This window comes from Sparus aurata, chromosome 11, assembly GCF_900880675.1.
Source record: "Sparus aurata chromosome 11, fSpaAur1.1, whole genome shotgun sequence".
In the NCBI taxonomy this organism is placed as follows: domain Eukaryota; kingdom Metazoa; phylum Chordata; class Actinopteri; order Spariformes; family Sparidae; genus Sparus; species Sparus aurata.
The window spans coordinates 17,054,959-17,069,618 of NC_044197.1; the positions used below are offsets into that span (position 1 = coordinate 17,054,959).

Below are 14,660 nucleotides of genomic sequence, written 5' to 3' on the forward strand. Positions count from 1 at the left end.
CTGTGCACCCGCTCCATCGTGCTGGCTGTCAGGTTGCTCCAGGTCAGCTGTTCAGTCTCTGCTCGCACTGTATAATATCATACAGGGAGTGCTTTTTTGTTTTTTCCTTTATTCCTGGTTAGTCTTTCCTGTTTCTAGTCTGTTTGGCTTTTATTGAGTTTCTGGTTGTTGAGAAAAGGAAAGTGATGAAGACAGATATGTTCTCAAGGCAAATGTCACAATAAGCACAAAGCATTCAGATTAGTTCATTATGTCATTCTCTTAAAGTCTCATCCATATCAATCTGTAGGATTTGTCGCTGTTCTGATAATGTGTTCTATTCACAATTACCATTTCATGATTACCTCGTACTGTGTTTAGTAAGAAACTGAATTTTGATTGGTGTATTTTCAGAGATTCTCCAGATTCCTGCATGAGAACTACAACCGTAAAGTGTGCGAGGATGACCAGGGTGAGTTCCTGAACGGCTGGTACGTGCTGGTCATTGTGAGCGACCTGTTGGCCATAGTTGGATCTATACTGAAGATGGAAATACAAGCAAAGGTAAAATGACTCACGTACTCCTTTTTTATTTTTAGAGAGGAAGTTACTGTGGTTAACCTTTTGGATTTTACAACCGATCACCTGAGAGTGTCTCAGTGGACTTTGGAGTGCAGACTTCAGTGTCGACACTGTAAAGATCTGTTTATTGTAACCCGACTCTCTGTCCTTTTTATATAGTCACCATGTTTGGTGTTTACCCAACGTTTCCCCTTACACACCCTCCCCTCCAAGGCTTTTGTTTTTAGAGGAAGACACTGCTGGTCTTCTGTTGTGAAGAGTGTTGTGAAAGACTCCTGACAGTGTCTTGAATACACTGTGCGTTGCTGACATTTTGACTTGTCATAGCAGGAAAAGCAGAGGTGTAAACATTAACATTAACATTAACAGTGAACATGCAGAATGCCAGAGTCGTAAAACTGGCTCACTTTAAAGGAGCACAGCCACAGTGTAGGTGACTAGTGAACTGCATGTAATTCAACAAGTAGTTTTCATTTTGCAGTTGTTTGCTGGTAGTTCAACTAGCAGTCAATGTACTCATTACTTTTTTTTTTTTTTTTTCCTTTCACTGAAACTACAAAACAATTTTGGTCCATTAAGGTGTACTATACAGTTTTGTAAATAAATTCAAACTCAGAATTTTAATATTAACATATTAATGAGGTAATAATACAATACAAAGGTCCCCAGAACACTGTTTGAAGCTAGAAAGGTGGCAGGGTCCACTACATTTAAACAAAGTAAAACCGTATGAAACTGTGTTGTTTCATTTTAAGGTCAGTTTGTTCAGTCATGAAAATAAAACAAGTTTATTCATTTAGTTTGGTTGATTTTTACTTTTTTTTTTGTCAGCCTTAACAATCAAGATCTTTCTCTTTCTTCCCACGAAACTACATACTGCATCTTTTTAAAGAAAAATGTTGCAATGGTGTGCCAAACTTTTTCATTTAGGAACACCAGCACATCGTTTTGGTACACTCAATAATACACTTACATACTTTTTAAGATTTAAATGTACACAATTAATGTCCTCAATTAGGTACTTGAAATGTACTGAAATAAAATGTTACACAATTGATAAGAGTTTCCTCTGTTGCAGTTCCACATTCTACTTTTGATAATCCACACAGGTCATGACACAGTTTACAGCCAGCTGTGAAGATTAAAGTGACTGTGTAATTAGGCTTCTTGGTGCAGTGGAGGTTTGGGTGTGCCACCTTTTATCAACACTGAATATTTGCTCATCCCAGACTGAGTTCAGGCCGAGTAAGACTGAGATATAGCTGATTTCTTTGTCTCATTTTTTAAATGTATTTATTTTGTTTCTTCTCTCCCGTAGAGTCTGACAAGTTATGATGTGTGCAGTATCTTCCTGGGAACGTCTACGTTAATGGTTTGGGTCGGTGTGATCAGGTACCTCGGATACTTCCAGAAATACAACGTGAGTCTGTGAGCGTTTTCCTCGCTTTGTGAGTGACCTCACCATTGACCCTAAAGCTCATTAGCCAGAAAAGTGCACAAAAATACAAAGTAACAACAAAACATAGACGTGATGTTTTTTGTTTCTCGTGTGTCAGTTGTGGTTTAACATCATGTCTCCATACCTTTCCGTGTGTCTAGGTGTTAATTTTAACCATGAAAGCAGCCTTCCCCAAAGTGCTGCGTTTCTGCTGCTGTGCCGGCATGATCTACCTCGGCTACACCTTCTGTGGGTGGATCGTACTGGGACCGTACCACGAGAAGGTAACTACCACTGGTTTGAGGCGAGCAGATGAGGCCTGGTGGGCCATGGGCAGTTATTGTCACGAGTGAGGAAATGAGAGGAACTATCAAGGCTTTTTTTTTTTTTCCCTTTTACTGACTTTGCTCCTATTTGTTCCTTCAAAATTGCTGAGGCCTCAAAAATAAGATTTCATAAGGGAGCTCCCAAATATGTTTGTGTGCACATCTTGTGCTCAAATGAGCTGAAACATCATTCTGTGATTGAAAGCAAGCTAAAAAAAGATCAGTGTTGTGTCACTTATAGTAGGAGAAAACTGCAATTTATCTTGACTTTCTCCAGTTATTTAGCGTTTGAATTACTTTCTCAACATTTATGTCCTGCTAATTCAGCGAACTACAAAAATGGCCTTTGGCTTCTTCGCTAGGAGCAACTTGAAGTCTAGGGTCTTTTTACTTTTGTTTTGACATAAACGACCACTAGATGTCAGTATATGTTCGATCTATTGAACCTACAGCTTCAACGAGAGCATCTGTCTGTCCTTGGAGCCAAACTGTGAAAAATCGAGACACAGTCTGTTCCTGTACACACACACATCTAAGCATTCACAGACCTGTATCTGCTTGATACAAACACATTTTAAAGTATTTCTAGGAGGATTTGTTTCTCTTTTTATCACCGTGAGAGAGGACGTAGCTTAAAGTGAGAGAAACTGAGGGAGTCAAAATGCAGTGATGTAAGAAGTAAGAAGTATCTAGCAAAGTAATACTTTAGTACCCATACTGATATTTAGCGGTTTTCTGATAAACCAGTATTTATCCAAATGCTGATAAAATACGTTTGAAAAATGCACTACTTTGGAGTTAAAATACAACATTTACCTCAACCCTACAGTGGAAGTATAACATAGCAGAAAAAGTATTGTAAAGCACAAGTCCGCTAAAATAGTACTTTACTGTTGTAAAGAAGTACAAAGAAATCATACTTAAGTAAAAGTAAAGATACCGTTACTGTACTGTATCAAAAGAACATAATATTTACTGCATATACTCTGTGGGTTGACTGATCATAAGCTGAGCATTTTTCTAATGATGTGATTGCTGATAAAAGAGATCTAAAAAATTTGCTACTTGCAAGTAACTAGTGATGAAAGTTGTCAAATAAATGTGGAGTAAAAAGTACAAAATGCCTTCAGAATGTGGTACAGTGAATCTCCCTCATGGCCCTTTTCTTATATCTATATATATATATATGTATTTGTGAAGGAAAAAACTTTTAATAAACATACCATGAACAAAAAAAAAAAAGAATGTGGTACAGTGGAACTATAAAGTAGCAGAAATTGGAAATACTCAAGTACTGAGTACAATTCTGGGACACTTTTACTTAACAAAATGTTATCAGTTACCTTCAATCACTGTACAGATTGGGATGTTATGATTCCATGATCAGCATCTCAGACACTCTGTTGATTCTCTCCTTTCAGAGCACAAAAAAAACAGAGATTAAAACTGTACTCAGATGGAGACCCTGGGACAAGTAGTGCCATCAGAGAAAAAAATGTGTGTGTTTAGCTGTCCTCGCCCGCTTAGATAAATTATTTACGGAAGTGCGAGCATGCAGTGGACGTCTAAACAAGGCAGCGCTCCTGCTGTAGGAGGGACAAGATGTGACATGGGCTGAGAGCAGTCGACCTGGGCCGAGTGACGTCTCGCCGACCAAATGGAAGTCTGTTGATAATCTTAAACTGAAGCGGAGTTACTGCTGTAAATAAGTTTATAGTACGCTTGTCAGGTCTGCTTAGGTGGGGATGCTGATCACTTATGGTCTACAGCTGGACTGACTCCTGTGGGCGGAATCATTCAGTTATAATGCATCTGTGTTTACACCTTTTCATTTGTAAATATCGTAAATTAGCTGTTCAATGCACTCATTATTTCATATTCAGACCAAAAGAACAGATGATATCGTGACACCAGAATCACATTAATTGCATCTTTCCTCAGCGGCAGTGAGAGTCAGCTGCAGTCGAAGTGCAACAGGTTTCAGTTCTGTGTGTCCGACGCTGCGTTCGACTGATACTTGGTCACGGCATTTACATTGCAGTAGTCAGGGGAGTCCCCTGTAGTATGCCGTCAGCTCTTCCAGGCTCCTCTGTGTATTTACTGAAGGAATAAACAGAGGATGTTCGAGGACCTGCCATCACACGTCTTCAAGTGCTGTGCCCTCGATCCATACGGTCGCAGTGGGATGTTGTGTTAAGATGCTATCACATTTGGGAGAAACTCTGTCACATAATGTTTGTGCCTGGCGCTCAGGCTCTCCTTTTCAGCCATCTGTTACTTTGTTTGTCTTTCTGTCTTTATAGTTCCGCCTCTGTTGACCGTCATGCTTCTGCCCGTCTTCTGCAGCTCCTTCTCTTAACCATATTTGACTTGTCAAAGTGTTGGTAAAATCCAGAAATGATGTTAAATCTTTTTGTAAAGGACCGATTTTAAAATGTAAAATATACAGGAACAATACAGTTTTTATGTGTTGCTTGAGCTTTTGCTAGACTTTATTGGCATTTGTAACCTAATTGGCAATCTGAAACAACTCCGTTGCTTGTCTTGTGGCTCCAAAACTTTCTGGCTTTGTACTATGTCAGAAGTTGTCATCATCATTTAATCAATAATTAATCTCTTATTTGTAAACCAAAAAATGGCAAACATTTCCTTGTTCCAGAGAGTTGATTGGACAAAATGAGCTCTGTATTTATCTGGACTTTGGGAAGAAATTGTGACAGACATTCTCTTTTCACTATTTTAGGACATTCACAGGCTAAATTATGAATGATTAGTAATCTGAACTTTCCAAACTTTGTTTTTTATTTTGCCATTAGAACAATTAATATGATAATTAGGATGAAACTCACAAGTGTCCCATAGGATGACATGATGACATCATCAATATATGCAAAAGTTCCCTTTTGACATATCTGCAAAAAAAAGGTTAAAAAAAAATTATTTAACCTTTGTTTGAACAGTAAAGAAGTCTCATTGAGATATACAGTCTCTTTTTTAAGACAGTCCTGGCCAAGATAGGCAGCCGCACAGATCAGCGCTAGAGTTACGGTTGCAGACATTAAACTAAGATAACAATAAAAGTGTCACCGGTAAGCTGTTCTGGGGGCCTGAGGAAGTAAAGAACATGTCCAGTAATTCAGAAACAATAGTTTTATGTTGCTGAAATATTCCTTTTATGTTCCGGCCTTAAGTTAGCTCTATGTCTAATGTCTTCTCTTCTAGTTCGAGGGCCTGAGCCGCGTGGCCGAGTGCCTTTTCTCCCTGTTGAATGGCGACGACATGTTTACCACCTTCGCCCAGCTAAAGGACAAAAACACTTTGGTGTGGGTCTTCAGCCGCGCCTACCTCTACTCCTTCATCTCCCTGTTCATCTACATGGTGCTGTCGCTCTTCATTGCCCTCATCACTGATGCCTACGAGACCATCAAGGTAGTTCAGATCTCCTTTTGCAGAGAAAGGGAGTTCAGTAGTGGAACAAGTCTATATTCATGGTTCCATCATTTGGGATTTATCCAACAGAACTACCAGAAGGAAGGATTCCCCTTGACAGACCTGCACAAGTTCCTGAGAGAGCAGAAAGATGTCCGTGTTGTGGAGGAGAGCAGCCAGACAGGCGTCAACGTCAAATACTCCATGTTCTGCTGCTGCCAACGGTGAGATGGTGACGTTTTGATTCCTTTTTAATGATATTGCACCTACATTCACACGTGAAAGCTGCACCGTACAAACATGATACATCACTTAAACGTAAGCGATGTTATGGTTTAAATTCCACATCTCTCATTCCTCGGCTTGCAATTTTATTATTGATATGACAGTTGGCAACCTGCTCTGTAACGACTAACCATTGCAGCTGTAGAAAGATGCAGTGGGTGTTTCCAAGCAGCACCAGGGGCCTCATTACAGAAAAATGTCTGAGCATTCTTGTCCTATTTTAAGTTTCAAAGATAGGAAAAAAGCTTGCTTCTTGATACAGAAGCAAGTCCTCAACTCATGGCTGAGTCCTATCCTGTCTCTGACCTCGTATTTTAACTTAAGGAATCCTTGTCGAAGGCTAGCTAGCTTGTTGTAATAGACAAGAAGAGAAGGCATTACATTTTAGCTTTAATGAATCAGGCATTAAATGGCAGTGAAGTAGAGGATATGTATACATCACTTAATGGTCGGTGAAATCGTCCACCGGCCATCGTCATTCTTGCTTCTCCAACAGGCCAACGGTTGTGTTAGCTTCTCAAGCAGGCTAACATCAGTGTTAGCTGTTTGACAGTCTAACAGGCTAATGTCAGTGGCTTCTCAGTGTTGGCTTCTCCAACAGGCTGACACTGATGTATACTCTCCCAAATGCAAAGTCAGTGTTGTCTTCTCCGAGGGGCTAACCTCAGTGTAAGCTTCTCCGAGAGGCTAACCTCAATGTTAGCTTCTCTGACAGGCTAATCTGGGTGTCAGCTTTTCTAATAATTAAGGTTTGCGGAGCCTTTCAATCAAAATATTTCAGTGTTCATGTTGTTCCCCATCTTCGTTGTCATTGCCATACAGACCTAACGATAGTTGTGCTGCCAGTATTGCATTTAGGACAGGGTCCAAACAATCCTAACATTGGAAATCATTGTTGGGACATTTCTGTAATGGTTAGGCCATCCTAACCTAAGACAAAATCCTGAAAATCATTGATTGATCGCTGATTTTAGACTTGCAATAAGACCCCTGATAGATCTCTCTCTCTCTCTCTCTCTCTCTCTCTCTCTCTCTCTCTCTCTCTCTCTCTCTCTCTCTCTCTCTCTCTCTCTCTCTCTCTCTCTCTCTCTCTCTCTCTCTCTCTCTCTCTCTCTCTCTCTCTCTCTCTCTCTCTCTCTCTCTCTCTCTCTCTCTCTCAAAGATAACATTCACCTGTCCCCCTGTCAGTCATTACCCATTGAAGTAAATCACTCAAAACTACAGAAGAAACACTACACATATGAACACATTCCGAAGAATACAACTCAATATGGTCTGCTTACACCTTGTTGCTACAGCAGGACGCTGTGTTTCTCTATACGTCCCTGTTTGTTGCTCATTCCTTCTCTATGAGCCAATCTCTAACATCAGCAGGCTGGAGCGGAGTTTCCTCCACGCTGTGGTTTGGCTCTCGCATACGTGGTCTGAGAGCAATGAAATTAGTGGTGGGAGCTATGCAGACACACCCAGTGATGGGCTGATTACAGAGAAACTGAGGCTGTACGCTGGGAAGAACCCCCACACACGCCCCTCTTCACCCCCCTCAGCCATCGCTCCCTCTGCTGCGTTGCCTCCAAAATAAACAGGCCTCGATCAACACTCAGTTAAGACTCAGCCGATTGGGCCGGAAAAGTTCTGTTAAAGCCTGGCGGTTAATTAGGAAGATATTTGATCTGAGTGTGATGGTTGAAAGTTTAACTCCAGTTGCCTTTTTATTGTGGTGTACAGTTTAGTTTAGTGGCTCTCCGATGTGTGGTTTTTCTCCTTCTCCGTGTTCATCACTTTCTTATCCTCCTCTTGTAATCAGATGAGTGATTTTCATTGTAAGAATACTTTTAATGGAGGTTATTGTTGGACACTGGCCACATTGGGTCACTTTTTGGCTGATGTTTGTATGCATCAATGAGTGATGTGGCAAAAAAAAAAAAAATGGAATGGAGAACAGTAGCTTAAATCAATGGAGCTAAACTAGAAAAAAGTGTATAAAACAAGGGTAAACACACGAATACAGGATTAACTTTGTCAAACATCCATCCCACAACTTCACCCTCCCTCGGACCATCAGATGACATTTCTGACAATTACTTCCTGTGCAATACCTGCAAAATAAGTTGCATTTCTTGTGTTTTTAGTCTTGCTTCCTCTTTAACCGTGTGTTTCTACCAAACGGAAAAGTTACAAAACTCAACCAAACACAGCACTTAATCAGACTGCGGTGTGTTACTTTTACTCTTGGTTCTGCATTCTGTAAGTTCAAAAATGTTATGTAACGTCAAAATGTAATACTAAATCTCCCTATTTGCATCAATAAAGTTTATATTCAGGAAAAGGCTTTCCTGCTAACCGACACCAGGCCTGGTTTCTGTAGCCATCACCATCCCTCCACATAAAGAGCCCATTTTAGTGCGAAAAGATGTTGTTTATGCCAGAAAACCAACTACTCTTGTCATCATTTGCCATCGAACTATTATTTTCTGCATGCCAGAACCTCGAATGTTTGTACACACTGTAAAAATAATTTGGAGTCGTGTAATCAGTGGGGGGAAAAAAACTGAATATAGCAAAAGCTGGAAAAAATTTCTTTGCTTCTTCTAAAGTATCAGTTTTTCTTTTCAGGGTTCTTCCATCATTATTGCTTTACCAGACATTAACACTCTCGACTCTGTGGTCTTTTCTGCGAGCTCCACAGCCGTTTTCTATCAGAGTAGTCCGCTTTTCCCGCCCTGGATGTCTTGAGTGTTTAAAGGAAATGAAGTCTCAGTTACAGAGCCATTATGTAGTAATGTATAATGGTGCAACGTGATGCAAAAGTGACAATTGAATGTGCATTTCTGTTTGGAGATGAGGAGCTTTTTAAAAACATTTAGTCATTAGGAGGACTCTTGTCAAGTTACTCTCGGTCTGTAATTGCGATCATTTGTAGCCTCTGAACTGACCAAATTTCATTTCTACTAGCATCTTTGTCTCGCTGCGCTCACAAAAATGAGATCAGCGTTCTCAGCAAACATGTTAATTAATGTCTTGCTGGATGAAATTTCATCTGCTGACAATTAGCCTCTTCCTGCTCTTATCTCCTGCTGCTGCAGTCAGTAAGTCTTGTTTGGAAAGCAAGAGTGTGTCAGCCTAAATGATGTATTATGGCTTAAGATTCTTTTGAGTTTAATGCTGAAAAGGTTGTGTCACTGACATTGCGTTTCAGATTCCCACAATAGCACAAATGTTAACCTGATAAATTTGATAAAAGGAGTGCTTGCACTTTGCGAGAAGTGAAGATAATGAATGAATCTCACTTTCGGGGTGACCCTGTCCTTTGAAGCAATGTACACTAAAACCTTAAGTTTTGCTTTCCAAGAGAGTGATTGGACAGGGCTTCCTGCTTTCTGTGAAATACATTCACAACCTCAAACAGCTGCAGCAGTTTGTGGAACAGAGAGTCTGAGGCTTTCTCCGCAAACAGCCGTACAATGTTGTGCACATCATAAAGATGAGGGGGAAAATCTCTGATTGTTTACAGATTTAATTTAATGGGAACATAATTGGCTGTTTTTCTCATGAGGGCAAACACAAAAACTGTGTTCAAGACGCTCGTTGATGAGGCTATCATTTTCAAACTGCTTGTTTGGGGGATTTATTCTCAGAGCGGGTGCACACACAGTCACCATAAATCCAGACCTCTTCCTGTATCCCTTTCGTTCGCTCTCTTTGTGTTGGGGCCAAACCCTGCATGCAGGTGGAAGCCCACAGAATGAAGAGGCATGCTTGTACCTGTTTGAATTGTAGGAAATCAACTATGAGGGGAAGAAGACTGTGTAGGGGATGAGGGAACAGTTTATAGTGTAGCAAGGGTTTAGAGAATCTTCCCCGGTCTGAACACACAGCTGCTGAATTTCAACTCCTGTGACCTTTGTGACATGTTGGATGTAACATCTCAAAACAAATGACTCAGAAACGGTCTGAGACAGTAGTTTTAACTCTGAATCAGACTGATGTCACTAATTTCAGTATTTAGCAATAGTGGAATAAAAATCTGATCAAGAGTTAAGACCCTAAATAAAATGAGATGTGTGTTTACTTGCCTCAAAGCATTTTCGCTGGTCTGAACCTGGTCTGCTCTGGGGGAAGTCCACTGTACCAAACACCCCTTGAAAGTATCACATTTTTATATTTCTTAGCTTATCGGCAAATGTACGCATCTAAAAATCTGTAGAAACATGATGTCTTGTGATTCAGTAACATCCATTTGATGGAAAAAAAAGTGGTCATGGAAACAACAGAAAGACCAATTTATAAAAGCTGATATTTTATTGTTAGAAGTGATACTTTCTCAATGGAATTCACGTGAAATTTATGACGTGATATTAACTCAAGGTGAATTGTAAAAGGTCTGCCAGTTGTGGTGTTTTGTTATACTTTCTCTGGGTTTCTGTCCCTTTTTGAAACTCCAACTTCACACCACGTAATGTTACCCCCACGTGGGGTAAACATGAGCAGAAAGAATGTATTTATTCCTGGCAGACAGACTTGGATTAAGCATTCATGTGGTTATAGGTGCCAATATTTTCCCATTGATCAAACTTTAAAGGTGCACTTCACCTTTATTCAGATTTTGAGTCCATCCTTAAGGAGATTTCTTCCAATTTGACACAAATGTACACTTGGACTCAAGGATAAACTGGTTAGATTTTGCTGGTTACAGGTTAAGTTAAATTTGACCTTACCAAACAATTTGTTTGCCTTTTACTCAACACATTTATATGAAAATTATGACAAAATATTGACACAAGAGTCTAATAGGATAAAATGATGACATTCTGTATCTCAAAGGTACCATCGACTTCATATCATATCAAACTACATCCACACAGACCAAGAGAAGCGGGGGCCATTTCAACAAATCTCCAACATGCAACATGAGATCTTTTTTTCTTCCAGATTAATTTTGACATCTTAGATCAAATCAAATACCAACCCATACTGAACACGTTGAATACTCTTCAGTCATGTGTGCCACCATTTGGACTTGGTAATGATTCATCAACAATGTCTTACCAGAACTGACAAGAACTGTATGATGCATTGCGGAGACATTTGCTGATGCACTGCCTTTTTTTTAATGACCTAAAGTAGAAGGCATGTGAGTTCAACTTGATATGGTGGCATTGATGAGACATTGGGTGTCTCATGGTGTCTCTCTGAATCATTATATTGCAGGGTTCCCGAGAATGACGATGTCATACTGATCAGCTGACAGCTGTCTCCCTCGTTCGTGGAGGAGGAGGATGCTGGGAACAAGACTTCACACATCTGATACAGACTTTGAGATCAAACAATACACAGCAAAATCCTGAGGAATATAGTGTCACCGTTCCAAGAGAGAGATTCTTTCTGTGAGGTGCAATATGAGGCACTTCTCCTCAACATGAAAGTGGAACTGGAAACAGAAACGTTTCCTAACAGTATCTAATGATGTTCAGGATGCTGTTGAGAAGTTTACAAGGCCTTTTTAAGGTCTGCACATGCATTAAGTTGCGAAAGAACTGGACAGTGTTTTTTCTGCATTTCACAAAGCTGCTGCTTTGCGACATTCTGCTGTGCAAGATGTAATTTATTTGTCGAGTGTTGTAAAGACTGCAGTAAATCTATTATTTTTTTCATTTGTTCATGGTATGTTAATGTTTCCTGTCTTTGCTGTAAGTGTGCTTTTCTTTTCAAATTTCTGTCATACAGCAAATCAAAAGTAAGCCAGCGAAGCTGCAGACTAACTGGATTGTTGACATGTTCAGTGTTATAATAATTGCAGAGGGAAAGTCATACATGGAATACAAGCACACAACACATTTCTACATTTCTGAGGGTTTCTCTCATTGCATGACACATTCAGAGCTAGGTTGAGATTGTGTAAGCAAGGGATTTGGCGTGACTACACCAGAACTACAGTATGAGTCAGGTTTTATCACCAAATCTAACCGGAAGGTTTCGATGTTGAGACAAGCCGGAGCATGACTTCTTACTTGGAGTGTTCTTACTTTTGATAAAATCAGAAGACGATGTAATACTAACAATTCACTAGATCAGATTCAAGCAGTTATTTATAGTGAGACCTCCGTCGTCCAGCTGTGCTACTTCATTTTATAGTGTCATCCAAAACATCTTCAGCTTGTATGTGACACAATGCCTGAGGCAGAGGTGATTTTACGAGCCCTATTAATGAGACAACACGTCATTAAGTGCCACCCTGTCAAGTGTTTTTCCTATGTCTCAATATTGCCTTCATATGAGTAATATCTGATTTCAATCTGAGATGCACGTTCAAGTCAAAACTAAGACCAGGGCAAATCAAATCAAATCCTTCAAAAAAGAAACAACACGAAGGGTATTAACTTAAAGGATCTCTGTTTTATAAGATCTGTGTTTAGTTTGGGTCAACAACCATCAGTCTCTTTTCACCACAGTGCAATCTAATAATGTCAATATGCCTGTGTGTCATGTCAAACCAAACAAAAGATGAGTCAACGCTGCATTAAAGACAAATATGACTGGGGATCTTCATATGAACAGTTGTGTAGTTCCAAACACATGACCCGTCATTTAAAGGGGAGTCACATGTTCGGTGAATTCAAATATATGTGATCTTCAGGGTGTGTTTCTGAATTTGGACTGAACTTTTGGTGAAAGAAGAAATCGGAGGGAAACGTGAGCTGTAACCTGGATGGATTGCCAGTAAGCAAAGCAGGCACCAGGCCTTGCAGGGCCCCAGACCTCCTGGTGCCCCAAATTACCTCAAACTAATTTAACAGAGAAAAACAAGAGTTCTGGTCGGGTTCCAGTGTCTCTGGGCTGCCAGTCTACTGTGTGCCTTGTGCTTAATGGGATCTTGGAGGAGACACACGAGGCACAAACACTCTTTACTGACTCCACACACAAAGCGTATTGTGCGGAGTCAGTATCGGGGTCAAACGACAAATTCGCGGGACCCCATCATCCATAAACCCGGTCATGCTTTGAGATCGAGGAATGGAGTAACGAGTATTTTCAGCGTTGGAAGAAGTTCTCTTCCTTTAACTTTTGTCAAGTAACAATACAGCAAAATGAAAATACTTCATTACAACTGATTAAGTAAATTTAGTAAAAGTAGACGATGTTTTCAGCAAACTGTACTTAAGATATCGCTAATAAAAATACTCATGCATAACAATGTCCAATGTAGCTAACTGTATATTGTTTTGTAATTATCAAAACTAAGTGGGAGTAAGTAGGATTTTACTGTGGTAAGTGGTCGATGTGGAGCTTTTTTAAAATATTTTAATATAGCCGCTAGTTTTGTGGCCTTGAATAGTTAATGAACTGAAACCAGATCAGAGGTTTAGAGAGGATGTGCCTCTTTGTTGCAGCTGAGCGACTCGGAGATCTGAAATGTGACGAGGGGCCCCAACTAGACACTGCTTAATGAAAAGATCCTAACCCTTTTTCTAATTTAAATCTTAGTCAAAAAATCAACAAGGCCGACAAATGTAAATGTAGTTTAGCGGAGTAGAAAGTACAATTTCCCTCTGAAATTTAGTGCAGTAGAAGTACAATATAGCATAGTAATATCACGTTAAAATATTACTTTGGCAAAAGTTAAAGTCACCCTAGTACTTGACTAAACGTCTTAAAGTATGAAATATTTAACATACTTAGATGTACTTCTATCAAAATTAGCTACAAACGGATGTAAATAACATATATTTACATGTTTACTGTATACTATGGGTCGACCGATGACTGGCCTGGACGATTAACGGAAAAATATAAATGATCTTTAAAATCCTCTGATGCAGCATGTATCTAACTAGTAACCAGTGTTATCAAATACATTTAGTGGAGTAAAGATTACAATAGAGAAGAAGTTTAAAGCAACAGAAAATGAAAATACTCAAGTTAAACAATTTTTCTCATTAAAGTCTGTTTACAGGTCATGAGGAATTCTACTTCGTACGTGTAAAAAGTAGTGTAAAGCCTTGTGTGACTTCAGACTGAAGCTGATGTGATCTGATAAAGCACCCCCCTCACTCAGTGGCCAAGTTGCATTGTGGGTAATGTTGGCACTGAGTCCACTGATCTACACTGCACTCCTCTAATCCTGTTCAACTACTCGTTATGGACCGCTTAAAAACAAATAATCAAACTTGATATAGCAGAGCCAAAGATACCCCTTCCTTTATTAAACACATTCTTCTCCCATGTCAAAACATGGGCGTTAATATCACCCACAATGCAACTTTGCCACTGAGCTACATCACTGGAGGGAATTTATTTAATCACACGCATCTTTTTTCTTTCTTCTGTTCTCCTTCTCTCTCTCCTCCACTACACAGAAGGCATATTCCCTATTCCACACTGAAACACGTCACTGCCACTCACACAAATATCCAAACACACTCAATTCACACACACACAAACTTAATTCACAAACACACACTCACTACCTATAATCTCCAAACTCTCTCCTTGTTTAATTGTTTGTTATTGTCTGTATTTCCTGTGCATCTCTGACCATTTTCTCTTCCTCCTTGCGGTTAAATATTGTGTCTTTCCTTTTTTTGGTAAACTTTATCACCGATAAATTAAAATGACGGGAC

General features: G+C 39.7%; 1 protein-coding gene across 1 annotated transcript in view; it reads left to right on the plus strand.

The window, feature by feature from the left end:
- Window positions 1-11,701, plus strand: part of LOC115591551 (mucolipin-2-like) — a 13,882-nt gene extending 2,181 nt beyond the window's left edge. Inside the window, exons 3-9 of the mRNA XM_030433637.1 lie at window positions 4-42; window positions 394-543; window positions 1,880-1,981; window positions 2,161-2,283; window positions 5,548-5,754; window positions 5,845-5,978; window positions 11,251-11,701. Of these exons, the coding sequence (XP_030289497.1) occupies window positions 4-42; window positions 394-543; window positions 1,880-1,981; window positions 2,161-2,283; window positions 5,548-5,754; window positions 5,845-5,978; window positions 11,251-11,287 (792 nt within the window). The 3' untranslated portion in view covers window positions 11,288-11,701. The remainder of the gene's footprint in view (window positions 1-3; window positions 43-393; window positions 544-1,879; window positions 1,982-2,160; window positions 2,284-5,547; window positions 5,755-5,844; window positions 5,979-11,250) is intronic.
- Window positions 11,702-14,660: the final 2,959 nt, after the last annotated feature.